At 56.7% G+C, this 12,051-nt stretch overlaps 2 protein-coding genes across 2 annotated transcripts in view; one reads left to right on the top strand and one right to left on the bottom strand.

The window, feature by feature from the left end:
• Nucleotides 1-12,051, bottom strand: part of LOC135404424 (class I histocompatibility antigen, F10 alpha chain-like) — a 538,949-nt gene that overhangs the window by 36,928 nt on the left and 489,970 nt on the right. The window lies entirely within an intron of this gene.
• On the top strand, nt 4,896-7,335 carry LOC135405116 (class II histocompatibility antigen, B-L beta chain-like). Its single transcript, XM_064639824.1, has 4 exons — nt 4,896-5,082; nt 5,595-5,864; nt 6,513-6,794; nt 7,091-7,335. Exons 1-4 carry the CDS (start codon nt 4,998-5,000, stop codon nt 7,318-7,320), a joined length of 867 nt encoding a protein of 288 aa, XP_064495894.1. The 5' UTR covers nt 4,896-4,997; the 3' UTR covers nt 7,321-7,335.

The raw sequence follows: 12,051 nt of genomic DNA on the forward strand, positions 1-12,051 counted from the left end.
AGGCTCAGCATTTGTGTCAGAAAATCCCTAGGGGAGGGAAAATATACAAAAAAGATTAAAGATATGAAGTTATTACAGTAGAAAGTGAGAAATTAATAACCAATCCCACATAGAATACTAATGAATGAAAGGGAGTGAGTGATGTAATTTGGAAGCAATGAACATTAATTCCTTTGTTTGTCAAATCTGTATAAATAGGTGAAAAGCGATGTCTTGCTGTCAGTACGGAGGCAGGATTTTTGTCAGCCACATGCACACGCAGGGCTGCAAATAAAAGTAATCCCTTGCTTTCTAACACTAAAAAGCCAATTTGTTAGAGGGTCCTATTTATCCCGACAGTTTCAGAGGTGTTTAGCAACAGGCAGTCCTCTGGACACCTGGTGTAACCTCTGCTCAGCAGGCAGATAGTGTTTCTCATGCGCCAAGGATGCAGCTGGTTGTTATTTAACAACACTTGACCTGGCTGGTTTGGCCCCTGCCTGGAATGGGGCATCAAGTTTTACTCAGTTCTTCTCAGGACAGGTGGTTTCACTCCTGCCCAGCTCAGCACAGTTCATATGGCTCCTGCTCCACTCCGAGGTGTTTCTTCTTTTAGACTTGGGGCATCCAGCTCGGGCATGACTTTGCTTGGATGGCTTTTTTCATCACGTCTCGCAGCAGCTGGTTTTATCCCTGTCATCCTTGGGGAGGCTCCTTGTATCCCTTACCCAGACAAAGGATCTGCATTTACTCCTGCATTACACCTCTCAGGTGACCTTTTTATGCCCCTGCCCTAACCTGATGTCTAGGTCCTGTATTACCGTCCCCCCAGCAGCACTTCAGGAGCTCTCTGATGAAGACAATCAACAATGGCACTCGTGAACAGTGCCTCTGCTCCTGCCTCCTGCTCATATGGGGGCATTTTAGGACATAAACAGCTCTGCTCTGTTCTCTGAAGCGAACTGCCCTCCAAGCACACCTTGCACTGCCGTCCTGTCATGCAAGAAAAACAGCTTTTCGTCTTGCATGCAGCAAGCTCCAACAGAAACTCTGTGATATCCAGAACAAGTGGTGGATTGATCTAGCTGAAAAAATTCAATTATACGCAGATACGGGTGATCACAAAGGATTCTGTGAGGCTCTGAAAACAGCATATGGGCCTGCATACCAGGTCCAAAGCCTGGTACTCAGTGCTGATGGTCAAACACTTCTAACAGATAAAACCTCCATTCTGAATCAATGATCTGAACACTTTCAGACTTTTTTCAGTACCAACTGTGTAGTCCAAGACTCAGCAATTCAGTCCATCACACAGTAAGCGGTGAAATACAAATCGGATACTGCTCCCACTTTAGGAGAAACCCTCAAGGCCATACAGCAGGTGAAAATTGGCAAGGCAGCTGGGGTTGATGGAATTCCCACTGAAGTCTGGAAACATGGGGGCCTTGCACTCCATGCCAAATGTCACGAATTTGTGGTATGCCATTGGGAACTAGGCGAACTAGATTGCTCAAATTACCGTGGTATTATTCTGCTCTCCATTGCTGGCAAAATCCTGGTAAGAATACTCTTGAACAGACTAATACCCCCTATAGCAGAAGGAATTCTCCCTGAAAGCCAATGTGGTTTCAGAGCCAACAGGAGTACCACAGACATGGTGTTTGTTCTCAGACAACTGCAAGAGAAGTGCAGGGAACAGAACAAAGGTCTCTATGGAACCTTTGTTGACCTCACCAAGGCTTTTGATACTGTGAGCAGGAAAGGTCTGTGGCAGATTTTGGAACGTTTAGGTTGTTCCCCCAAGTTCCTTAAAATGATCATCTCACTCCACGAGGATCAGCACGGCCAAGTCAGATATGGCAATGCACTTTCTGAGCCCTTTCTAATTAAGAATGGTGTGAAACAAGGCTACGTTCTCGCACCAACCCTATTCACAGTCTTTTTCTGCAGGATGCTCCAAAGGGCCACGGCAGACCTCGAGGATCAGGACGGGATCTACATCCGATACCGTACTGATCAAAGCCTATTCAACCTAAGGCGACTGAAGGCCCACACCAAGACCTTAAACCATCTTGTCCAGGAGCTGCTTTATGCTGATGACACCGCCCTCATCGCTCACACAGAAGCAGCTCTGCAGTGTTTAACATCCTGCTTTGCTGAGGCTGCTGAGCTCTTTGGGCTGGAAGTCAGCTTAAAGAAAACAGAAGTTCTCCATCAACCTGCACCTCAGGAAGTCCCCCATCATCCCCACATCACCATTGGCCAATCAGAGCTCAAATCAGTCCAGCAGTTTAATTACCTGGGCAGCCTCATCTCCTCGGATGGTGAGATTGATGGGGAGATAGACAACAGGTTAGCAAAGGCATTTAGTGCTTTTGGAAAACTCCATAAAAGAGTTTGGCGAAATAAACACTTGAAGAAAAGCACAAATATCAGTGTTTACAGAGCCATTGTGCTGTCTACTCTCTTATATGGATCCGAATCATGGGTCATCTACAGCCACCACCTGCGACTCCTGGAACGCTTCCATCAACGCTGCCTCCGTACAATCCTAAACATCCACTGGTCAGATGATGTGACCAATCCATCTGTTCTAGAAAGGCAGCAGTCACAAGTATTGAGGTCATGTTGCTGAGAACACAGCTGTGCTGGGCAGGGCACGCCTCCAGGATGAAGGACCAACCACCCCCTCCCTAAGATCGTGCTCTGTGGTGAACTTGCCACCGGCTGCTGCAAGAGAGGAGCCCCGAAGAGGAGATACAAGGACTGCCTGAAACAACATCTGAGCCTTGGCCACATTGATCTTCATCACTGGTCTACTCTGGCCTCCAGTCGGGAGGTCTGGAGACACCCCATCTCTAACGCTGCTGCTTCCTTTGAGAACGCAGCAGGATCACCATCGAGGAGAAAAGACAACGCAGAAAGAACCGTGTCCTGTCGATCCCATCCAAGGAGTCTTTCTGCTCTGCCTTTTGCAACTGGACGTGTCTATCTCGTATTGGCCTCTTTAGCCACCAGTGTGCTTGTAGCAAATGTGGGCAGAGCCCTTCCCAAATCTTTGTTCATGCAGCCCAGCCATGATTTTGGATATTAATTTGGGAGTCTGGACTCATTGGTTTATTTGGTTCTGGAACTGGTATTTGGTTTCTTTGGTTTTGGAAGCAGGTATTTGGTTTCTTTTGTATTATGGGTACTTCAAGTTGCAAAGAAAGAATCTTGAAGAAATCCTTTCTGGTATTTTGGATATTAACTTGTGATTTCTGGACTTATAAATTGATTTTGTTTGGAAACTGGTATTTGGTTTATTTTGTATTCTTGAACCATTGGAAACAAATTGGGACCCCTTTGGAGGGACAAAGCTGTTGGTGCTCCAGGGGTTCCAGGACCCTGAGGATTCCAGTGCCCACTGAAAGTGTTATTCAGGGAGATCCTCTCAGTCCCTGGATGCGGGGAGTTCCAAGCAAGATCCCTGGGATTTTATTAAGGCATTAAAAGATTTATAAAAGGTATATAAAGGTTCATAAAAGGTATATAAAGATATATAAAAGGTGTACCTACCCAGCATAGAAATGGAGCTCTATAATACAATATGATTGACTTATAAAAAGCTGTGATAGAACTGTAAAAGAAGAGGTGTGATGCCTCAGAGTTTTTTGGTTTTTTAACTTTTGTAGATTTTGGAAGTAGTGGTGCAGTGATTGTAGATTTTAATGTAGCTGCATTCTATCCCCTACCCTGTAGCATAATGTTTGCACATCCCCAACCCTGTTACCCCATCCCATATCAATCCCTCTAAATCCCATTAGCGTGGTTAGCCTTCTTTTCAAGGTAGAATTGTAGAAAAGCCTGGACCAGAAGACATCCCACAGACACAGCCACCTTCAAGCCCAGAACTGTGGAGGAGCTCCAAGGACTGTGGGTGCTGCGAAGAAGATGAAGCTGAGGAAGAAGGGGTCCCAAAGACCCCAAAGCCAATTCCCAAAGGGGTGTGTCGGGGGCAGAACGGGGCAGAAGTGGGGGGTGGAGAGATCTGGGGTTGGATGGACCTTGTTCTGAAATCCCAGAGCCACTGCCTGGGGGGTGCCCGTCGTGTGTGTTCCCCTGGCCTGAGGCTCCACTGAAGGACCTGCTCTCTTTATCTCATCTCATCCACTCCCCTGGCCTGGAGTCTTTTCCTCTGTGCTCTCTTGAGGCAACGGGGACTGGACCTACCAGGTGCTGGGGATGCTGGAAATCCCCCCCGGTGCCGGGTGGAGCACGTCAGCCTGGAGCACCCCCTCAGCCGGGACTGGGGTACGGCCCGGCCCCCCCAGCACCGGGGGCACACTGGGAGGGGGGTGAGGGGCTCTGGGGGCTCTGGGGGGAACTGGGAGGGAGTTTGGGGGGTAAGGGAAAGGGTCTGGGGGGGAATGGAGAGGCTGAGAAGGAGGTTGGTGGGTGCTGGGAGGGCTGAGAGGGGCCTTGGTGAGTCCTGGGGGCAACTGGGAGGGAGTTTGTGGGAGTCTTTTGGGGATGGGAGTGGCTTTGTGGGGAAATGGAAAGGCTGAGAAGGGATTTGGAGGGTCCTTAGAGGGATGAGGGGGCCCAGCCTGGACCCGCCAATCCATCCCCGTGCTGATTTTGGGGGGGTCGTGTGTCCCCCTTTACCTGCTTTTGTTCTGACGCCAGCTGACTGCTCCCGGTGTTCCCAGTAAAGCTTCCCAATTCTCTGCACTCCCTGGATGCCCATTTTTGGGTTCATCTGAGCTCCCCCCTCCCCCGCAGCCCACGGACCCCCCCGAACCCCCCAGCCCCGGGGCTGCCGCGGGGGCCCCCAACGGCCCTCAGCCAATCCCAAAGCGCCCACGCCGCCCGCGCCCAATCCCAGCGCGCCGCGCTGATGACTCATCAGTCGCCGGCAAGACGCCTCGAAAAAAGGGCCCCAACTGCGCCCTCAGCCAAGCCCAGCGCGCCCCAAACCCCCCAAAACGGCGCCGCCCGGCTGGTTTGGGGCTGTCAGCAGCTGTCCGGCGCTGGGCATGGAGCGTGTGCGGGGAGCTGGGGCCGTGCTGGCGGTGCTGGTGGTGCTGGGAGCCCCCCCGGCTGCGGGCGAGGAGCTGTCGGGTGAGCGGGGGGGGGCGGGTAGGGGGCAGAGGTGGGAAAGGGGGGAAAGAGGGGAGAAAAGAGGGTGAGGGAGCCCCAAAAGTGAGTGTGAGGGGGGTTGGAAGGCTCGGACTGAGTGGGAGGCGAGTGGGAGCCCCACAGTGAGGGCGGAGGGGTCTGGAGATTGGGGGGACGTTTGGAAAGGGGTGGGAGAAGGGGGCAAGGGGGTGTGGGATAACAGGCAGAGGGGTGCCATGGGGGTCCCTGGGTGTCTCTTGAGCCCTGGAGCGGTTCCCTGGGGCTCTGGGGGGGTCGGATCGGCAGTGGGGGGGTCCCCAACCCCCCTGTCCATCACCGGGGGCTGATGGGGGGTTCCCCCCTTTGCTAAGAGCCGGTGCTGGGGCGTCCGTGGGGCAGAGAGGGATGGGAAAGGGGGGTCCGGGGTGACCCCCTGAGCTCCCAGCCTGCTGTGGGTGTCTGGGGGATGATGGGGGGGGACGGGGCACCCCCTGACCCGTGTCCTGCACACACAGGGGTGTTCCAGTTTATGGGAAAGTCCGAGTGTCACTTCATCAACGGCACCGAGCGGGTGAGGCTCGTGGCGAGGTACATCTACAACCGGGAGCAGTTTGTGCACTTTGACAGTGACGTGGGGGTCTATGTGGGGGATACCCCATTTGGGGAGAGCTGGGCCAGATACTTCAACAGCATCCCGGGAAAGCTGGAGTACCGTCGGTCTGCGGTGGACAGGCTCTGCCGGCACAACTACGACGGGTTCACTCCGTTCCTGGTGAACCGCAGAGGTGAGCGTGGGGCAGAGCGGGTCCCCTCGGCCCCTGCCCCGGGAATGACCCCGGAGCCCCTCAAACCCTCCCTGGGAATCACCCCAGACCCCTCAGCCCTGCCTGTGCCCCTCCGCATGGCCTTTTGCCCCCTCCCAGTGCGCCCCAGTCCATTCCCAGTCCATCCCAATCTCTCCCAGTGCCCTCCCGCGTCTCCACCCCGCTGGGGCCACCGAGCTCACGCCCCTCAGCCAATCCCAGCGCGTCTCTCTGATGACGCTCCAGTTGCCAGGCAGACCCAAAACAAACAGTTCCCTCACAACGACTCAGCTCCCAGTCCTGATCGCTTCCTTGCCAGTCCAGACCACTCATTCCCAGTCCAGACCAGTTACTCCCAGTCCCTCTCACTTCACTCCCAGACCCTCTCACTCCACTCCCAGACCCTCTCAGTCCATTCCCAGTCGTTCTCACTTCACTCCCACATCTCCCAACTCTCTCCCCAGTGCCCCCCCAGCCCATGCCCTTCTACCCCAGTCTATTCCCAGTCCCTCCCAATGCCACCCCAGTCCTTCCCAGTGCGATCCCAATCCCTCCCAATGTCCTACAAGCCCTCTCCCCTCCCTCCCACTGCCCCCCAGCTCAGCCCAGTGTCTCCCCCCTCCCTCCCAGTGCCCCCCAGCGTGTCCATCTCGCTGGTGCCATCGAGCTCCCAGCCCGGCCCCGGCCGCCTGCTCTGCTCCGGGATGGATTTCTACCCTGCACCGGTGCAGGTGAGGTGGTTCCAGGATGGGCAGGAGCTGCTGGAGCACGTGGTGGCCACCGACGTGGTCCCCAATGGGGACTGGACCTACCAGGTGCTGGTGATGCTGGAAATCCCCCCCCGGCGCGGGGTCACCTACAGCTGCCAGGTGGAGCACGTCAGCCTGGAGCACCCCCTGAGCCGGCACTGGGGTACGGCCCGGCCCCCCCAGCACCGGGGGCACACTGGCAGGGGGGCCGGGGGGAAAAGGGGGAAAATGGGGGAACTGGGAGGGAGTTTGGGGGGTCGTGGGTCTGATGAGGGGGGTGGGAGGGTCCTAAATGGGCTGGGATGGGTTTGGTGGGTTCCCACTGGGGCTGGGAAGGGACTGGCAGGAGGTTGGAGGGACCCCCGGGTGGGCTGGGGGAGAGCGGGCCGGGCTCTGTGGGGTGCCGGGTGGTGCGTGGGAGGAGGTTTTGGGGGTGCTGACCCCCCCGGCTCCCCCCAGAGATGCCACCGGACACCGTCCGCAGCAAGATCCTGGTGGGGGTCGGGGGCTTCGTCTTGGGCTTGGTCTTCCTGGCGCTGGGGCTCGGCTTCTACCTGCGGGAGAAGGTAAAGGGGGGTCCCCAAATGGGGGTCGTGGCCCCCCCCTTGCTCTCCCACAGCCTCTGGGCTCCCCCTGCCCCCCCATCCCCTTTGCTCTCACCCCCTTTTCTCTCCCCACAGAGCTCCTGAGCCGCCGGCGGCCGCAGCCCCTTCCTGTGGCCTCGAGCCCAGCCGGGACCCCCCAGTCCATCCACACGATGAGTTTGGGGGGTCGTGTGTCCTCCCCAGCCCTGCTTTTATTCTGGCCCCAGCTGGCTGCTCCCAGTGTTCCCAGGAAAGCTTCCCAGTTCTCCCCAGTTCCTGTTATTGGGGGGCAGTGAGGGCAGGGGGGAGGGGATCCCTGGCAGAGCTTTACTTCTAAAAAGCCAAGCAGGAATTTTTCTTTCCCCTGCCCCACTGGAAAAGAAAGATGTTCAATGGGGGAGGGGGCTTTGCCTTGGGTGACTCACACCCACAAAAGAACTGGCCCAGCCCACATTGCAGGTTGGGAGCCCTCAGAAGGCTCTGGGGGGGTGGAGTTTTTTGCTTTCTCCTGGGCAAAGGGCAAGGCCCTTCACTTTGGCCTTAACTCAGGCAAGGGGTGTGTTGGAGAGGCTCCGAGGTCCTTTTGTTCTTGCCCAGCTCATCTGGCTCTTTGCTCGTTCCCGTTTGCCTTCGTTTCCTGCTACACAGATATCCTTTAATAAAGAGATGTTATTTTTCCTTTCTCCATGCTTCCTCGATTGGAGCCTCTTAATTTCAGATTTACAATTGCTTACAGGGAGGAGTTTGGTTTTCCTCATAACTCATCCCCCTTAGCAAAACACTTCAGTCTCATCCAACTGAGACAGAGGTGCTGCCCCATGCTCCTGCCCTTGCCATTGCACATCCCCACATCCTAGAGCCCCAGCAAGAGCCCTGAGGAATGAGGCAGGCACAGGATCTCCCTTCCCAGGGGCTGGGGGTCAGGCCTTGGCCCTTTGCAAGAACAAAACAAATCCAGATTTATTCAGCATCACAGACCCTGGGACTTTGCTTGTCCCCACCTGTCATCACTGCCTCCAGTTTTTGGCTCTAACTGGAAGCAGGGGACAATTTCTGAGTGCTGGCCCTCAGTGGGACCCATTAACGCCAGGAGATACTGTGGACTTGGATCTGACTTGGAATTCTTCAGAGGTTTCTTTAACTTGCTCTCTGTCTGATGTTCAGGGACTCATCCCCAACCCCCAAGGGTCATTCAGTGCCTGGGGCTGTGTCTGTGCTGCTGAGCTGGGCCGGGCTCCTGGCACACAGGGAGCTCCTGGCAAGCGGGCAGCGCTGCAGAGAGACAGCTCTGCCCAGGAGCAGCTCCTCTGCACAGCCCAGCAGGGCTGAGGGCACAGCCAGGGCAGCTCAGGGACACCAGCAGGGCACACACAGAGCTTCAAGGGACTCAGGGTTGGGAGGGTGACTGAGAGCTCCCTGCAGGAGGAATCTTGGCAGGGCTGCACACGGGCAGTCTGTGGCTGCAGGGCAGTGCAGGGGCAGCTCCTGGAGGCATCTCCTAAAGCTGACCCAACCCCAGCTGATGGGATGGGTGAGGAGGGGGCTGTTGGGGGCACTTTGGCAGAGCTGTGAAGCCGGGGGTGCAGCCAGGGGTGCCCAGGGCTGTGGGGCAGAGGAATTGATTTTGCAAGTGGAGTCTTCACAAAAACCCACCTTTTTTTTCAGGCATCTTTGAAGTGGATCCGGGAACCTGTGTGCTTACCAGCAGGTCACTTGTGGGCAGAGCAGTTCTCCTGACTCTGCACTGGGGCACAGGGAGCCCTTTGGGACCTCAGAGCTGTCCAGGGTTCAGGCTCAGAGCAATGGGGAGGGTGAGAATTCCTGCCCGGTCAAGGGAAGTGCTCTCACTGAGCAGCACAGAGCTGAGTTGAACAAAGTTCCCCCAAAGAAATCCAAAGAATTTGGAGTAGATTGTAAAGCAGCAGAGGATTGACTCAAGGCAGCCCTGCCCTGACTGTGTTGCCTCTCCTATCCCCTCCCCGCCCAGGGACCAGGCCCGGCCCGGCTGCCCCGAGGCTGCCGCTGCTGCAGCTGAGGGCGGCGGCAGGCGGAGGCCTGGGCTGGAGGCGGCTGCCTCGGCACAGTGCTGGGGAGCCCGGCGCCGGCCCACCAGCGGCCTCTCCTCCTGCCCCGGCCCTCAGCTGGACTGGGCACCCGGGGGGCTCCTCAAACACCCCAGGCCAGGGCGGGGCCCAAGGGCTCACAGTGTGCCCTCAGTTCCAGGAGGCCCCGCAGGGTCCCAGTGGCCCCTGGGAACCCGCAGGCCCCACATCACACAGCCCTGGCACTTGCCATGGAAACGCCCCTGCCCACAACCGGCTGCAAGCGGCCCAAGCAGCCCCTTCCAGCACAGACGCTCAGGGCGGGGCCCTTTCGGCTGCTCTGGGGCACCTTTTGCCCGCCGGGAGCGTGTGGGGATCCCCCCCCACAGCCCGGACAGCGGCACAGCGGCACCTCCTTGCTGCTGACACCCCCCAGCAGGGGGGAAGCTTTGCTTCAGGTCCTGCCACATCTCGGGCTCCTCCAGGGCTGCCAGGGCTCCTGTGGCACGCAGCTGTCCCCAGCTGGCCACTCCGGGGGCCAGTGCTCTGTGGGCAGTGCCGGCAAAGGGCCCTTGGGGTCCTGGGGGGTGCCCACTTGGCCAGGAGTCAGCAGTGCCCTGGCAGCCAGGAGGGACAACCCTGTCCGGGGGGCATCAGGCCCAGCATGGCCGGGCCAGGCAGGGGATTGTCCTGCTCTGCTCTACCCTGAGGCGGCCTTGTTACAATCTGCTTAAAATGTGCAGAAAGAACTTCAGATTCCAATATTCCCTTGAGCAAAATTAAAACTCATACAAGTTATCTGTTGATACCCAAACTGATTTTATTAATTGCTAAAGGATGCAAAGAGAAAGAGGCAAAAATAAGAAAAGGTTAGAAAATGCTGAGATTTATTCTAGAAGCAGAGAAAAGATACCACCAAAAACTACCTTTCCTTCCAGCTGGTCTGTGGGGGTGGGGGAAGAAGCAGTTTTTCTGCCTTTTTTTATTTCTGTCTCTGCTGCCTTTGATGTTCTCTCTTTAGCTGCAGGGGGTGTTTACAGCTTTAGCTCTCTGGAATGCAGCCAGGATGTGGTTTCACTGCTCAAGCAGGGCTGGATCTCAGGCCCTGCAGAGTCTCATTCAGCCACTCCTTCGGGCCCTCAGAAATACAGTCAGGGTGGAGAAATAAGATTTGACTCCCATCTATGGCACAGAGGTTCTCAGTCCTCTCCAGCAGGGCAGGGTTCCAGTCTCCGGTGGCAGGCAGGCAGCACACGGACCTCTATATCCACGGCTCCCAGTATATCCCAGTTGTGCCAGCATGGTCCCAACTGCCCTCAGAATGCTCCCAGTCACTCCCAGTATGACGCCAGTCACCCTCACTGTGGGCCCGGGTACCTGAGCTGGGGCCAAGCTGCTCCCAGTGTGATACCAGTGTGATCCCAGTGTGATCCCACTTGTCCCCAGCATGGTCCCACTTGATCCCAGTTCCTCCCAGTGTGATTCCAGCTGCTCCCAGTTGCCCCTAGCAGAGACCCAGTCACGCCCAGTATGATTCCATTGTGATCCCGGTATGATCCCAGTACAATCAGTTACCCCAGCATGGTCCCAGTTGCTCCCAGTTGCCTCCAGCACAGATCCAGTCAATCCAAGTATGATCCCAGTCTTCCCCCAGTATGGTCCCAGCCAATCCCAGTTGCCCACTTGCACATCCAGTCACTCCCAGCTGCTCCCAGTTACCCCTTACATGGTCTAAGTCACTCCCAGTGTGGTCCCAGTCACCCCCAGGATGGTTGCAGACACTCCCAGTAGATCCCAGTTGCCCTCAGCATGCTCACAGTCATACCCAGTTACTACCACTTGCCCCAGGATGCTTCCAGTTCCCATCAGTACAATCCCACTCCCAGTCTAAGCCGGTTGCATTCAGCATGCACCCTGTCACTCCCAGTTACTCCCACTTGAATCCAGCACGATCCCAGGTGCTCCCAGTTCTCCCCTATGTAGTTCCAGTCACTCCCATTCACTCCTACTATGGTTCCACTCACTCCCAGACACTCCCAGTATATCCCAGCTGCCTCCAACATGCTCCCAGTTGCTCCCAGTATGATCCCAGTTGCCCCAGTTCTGGTCCCGCTGGCTCCAGTCCAGGTCTCGGTGTATCCCGGTGTCCCCCCTGTGCCCCCACCCCGCTCTCACCCCCTTTTCTCGCCCCACAGAGCTCCTGAGCCGCTGGCGGCCGCAGCCCCTCCCCGTGACCTCAGGCCCAGATGAGACCCCCAAACCCTGCCCTGATTTTGGGGGGATTTGGGAGGGCACCGATCCTTCAACACGGCACCCAGCACACCCCAAAAGGTGCTGGGACACCCCTAAAAGGCCCACAGTTCCTCAAGGACCCCCCAAACCAACCAAAGCCCACCCAGGACCCCACCTAACCCCATTGTTGGGGGGACTTTATGGGCTCTGGTGCTACTGGGAGCCCCCCCGGCTTCGGGAGAGGAGCTCTGGGGTGAGTGGGGGTGGGAAGAGGGGGGTGGGTGGGAAAAGGGGTGTGGAAAGGAGAGAAAAGGGGTGGTGGGACCCCCACACTGAATGGGACAGGAGTGGGACACCCCAAAAGTGGAAGGGGGACTGAGGATTGGGGGATGATGGGAAAGGGTGGGAGAGGTCAGAAGAGTGGGGAAAAGGGGAGGGTGGGACCCCCAAACTGAGCATGAGGGGGGTGGGGATGGGGGGAATGATGTGTAAGGGGTGAGAGAGGGGGGAAAAGTGGGGGTTGGGACCCAAAACTGGGAGGGGCTAGGGGTTGAGGGGACCA

Source organism: Pseudopipra pipra, chromosome W (assembly GCF_036250125.1).
Source record: "Pseudopipra pipra isolate bDixPip1 chromosome W, bDixPip1.hap1, whole genome shotgun sequence".
NCBI classification, from domain to species: Eukaryota; Metazoa; Chordata; class Aves; order Passeriformes; family Pipridae; genus Pseudopipra; species Pseudopipra pipra.

Bases quoted from the DNA above. Each gene is read 5' to 3' on its own strand.
- LOC135405116 (XM_064639824.1), top strand. From the start codon at position 4,998: ATGGAGCGTGTGCGGGGAGCTGGGGCCGTGCTGGCGGTGCTGGTGGTG. The intron at 5,083-5,594 runs GTGAGCGGGGGG...CTGCACACACAG, and splicing joins TGCGGGCGAGGAGCTGTCGG to GGGTGTTCCAGTTTATGGGA. The intron at 5,865-6,512 runs GTGAGCGTGGGG...CCTCCCTCCCAG, and splicing joins GTTCCTGGTGAACCGCAGAG to TGCCCCCCAGCGTGTCCATC.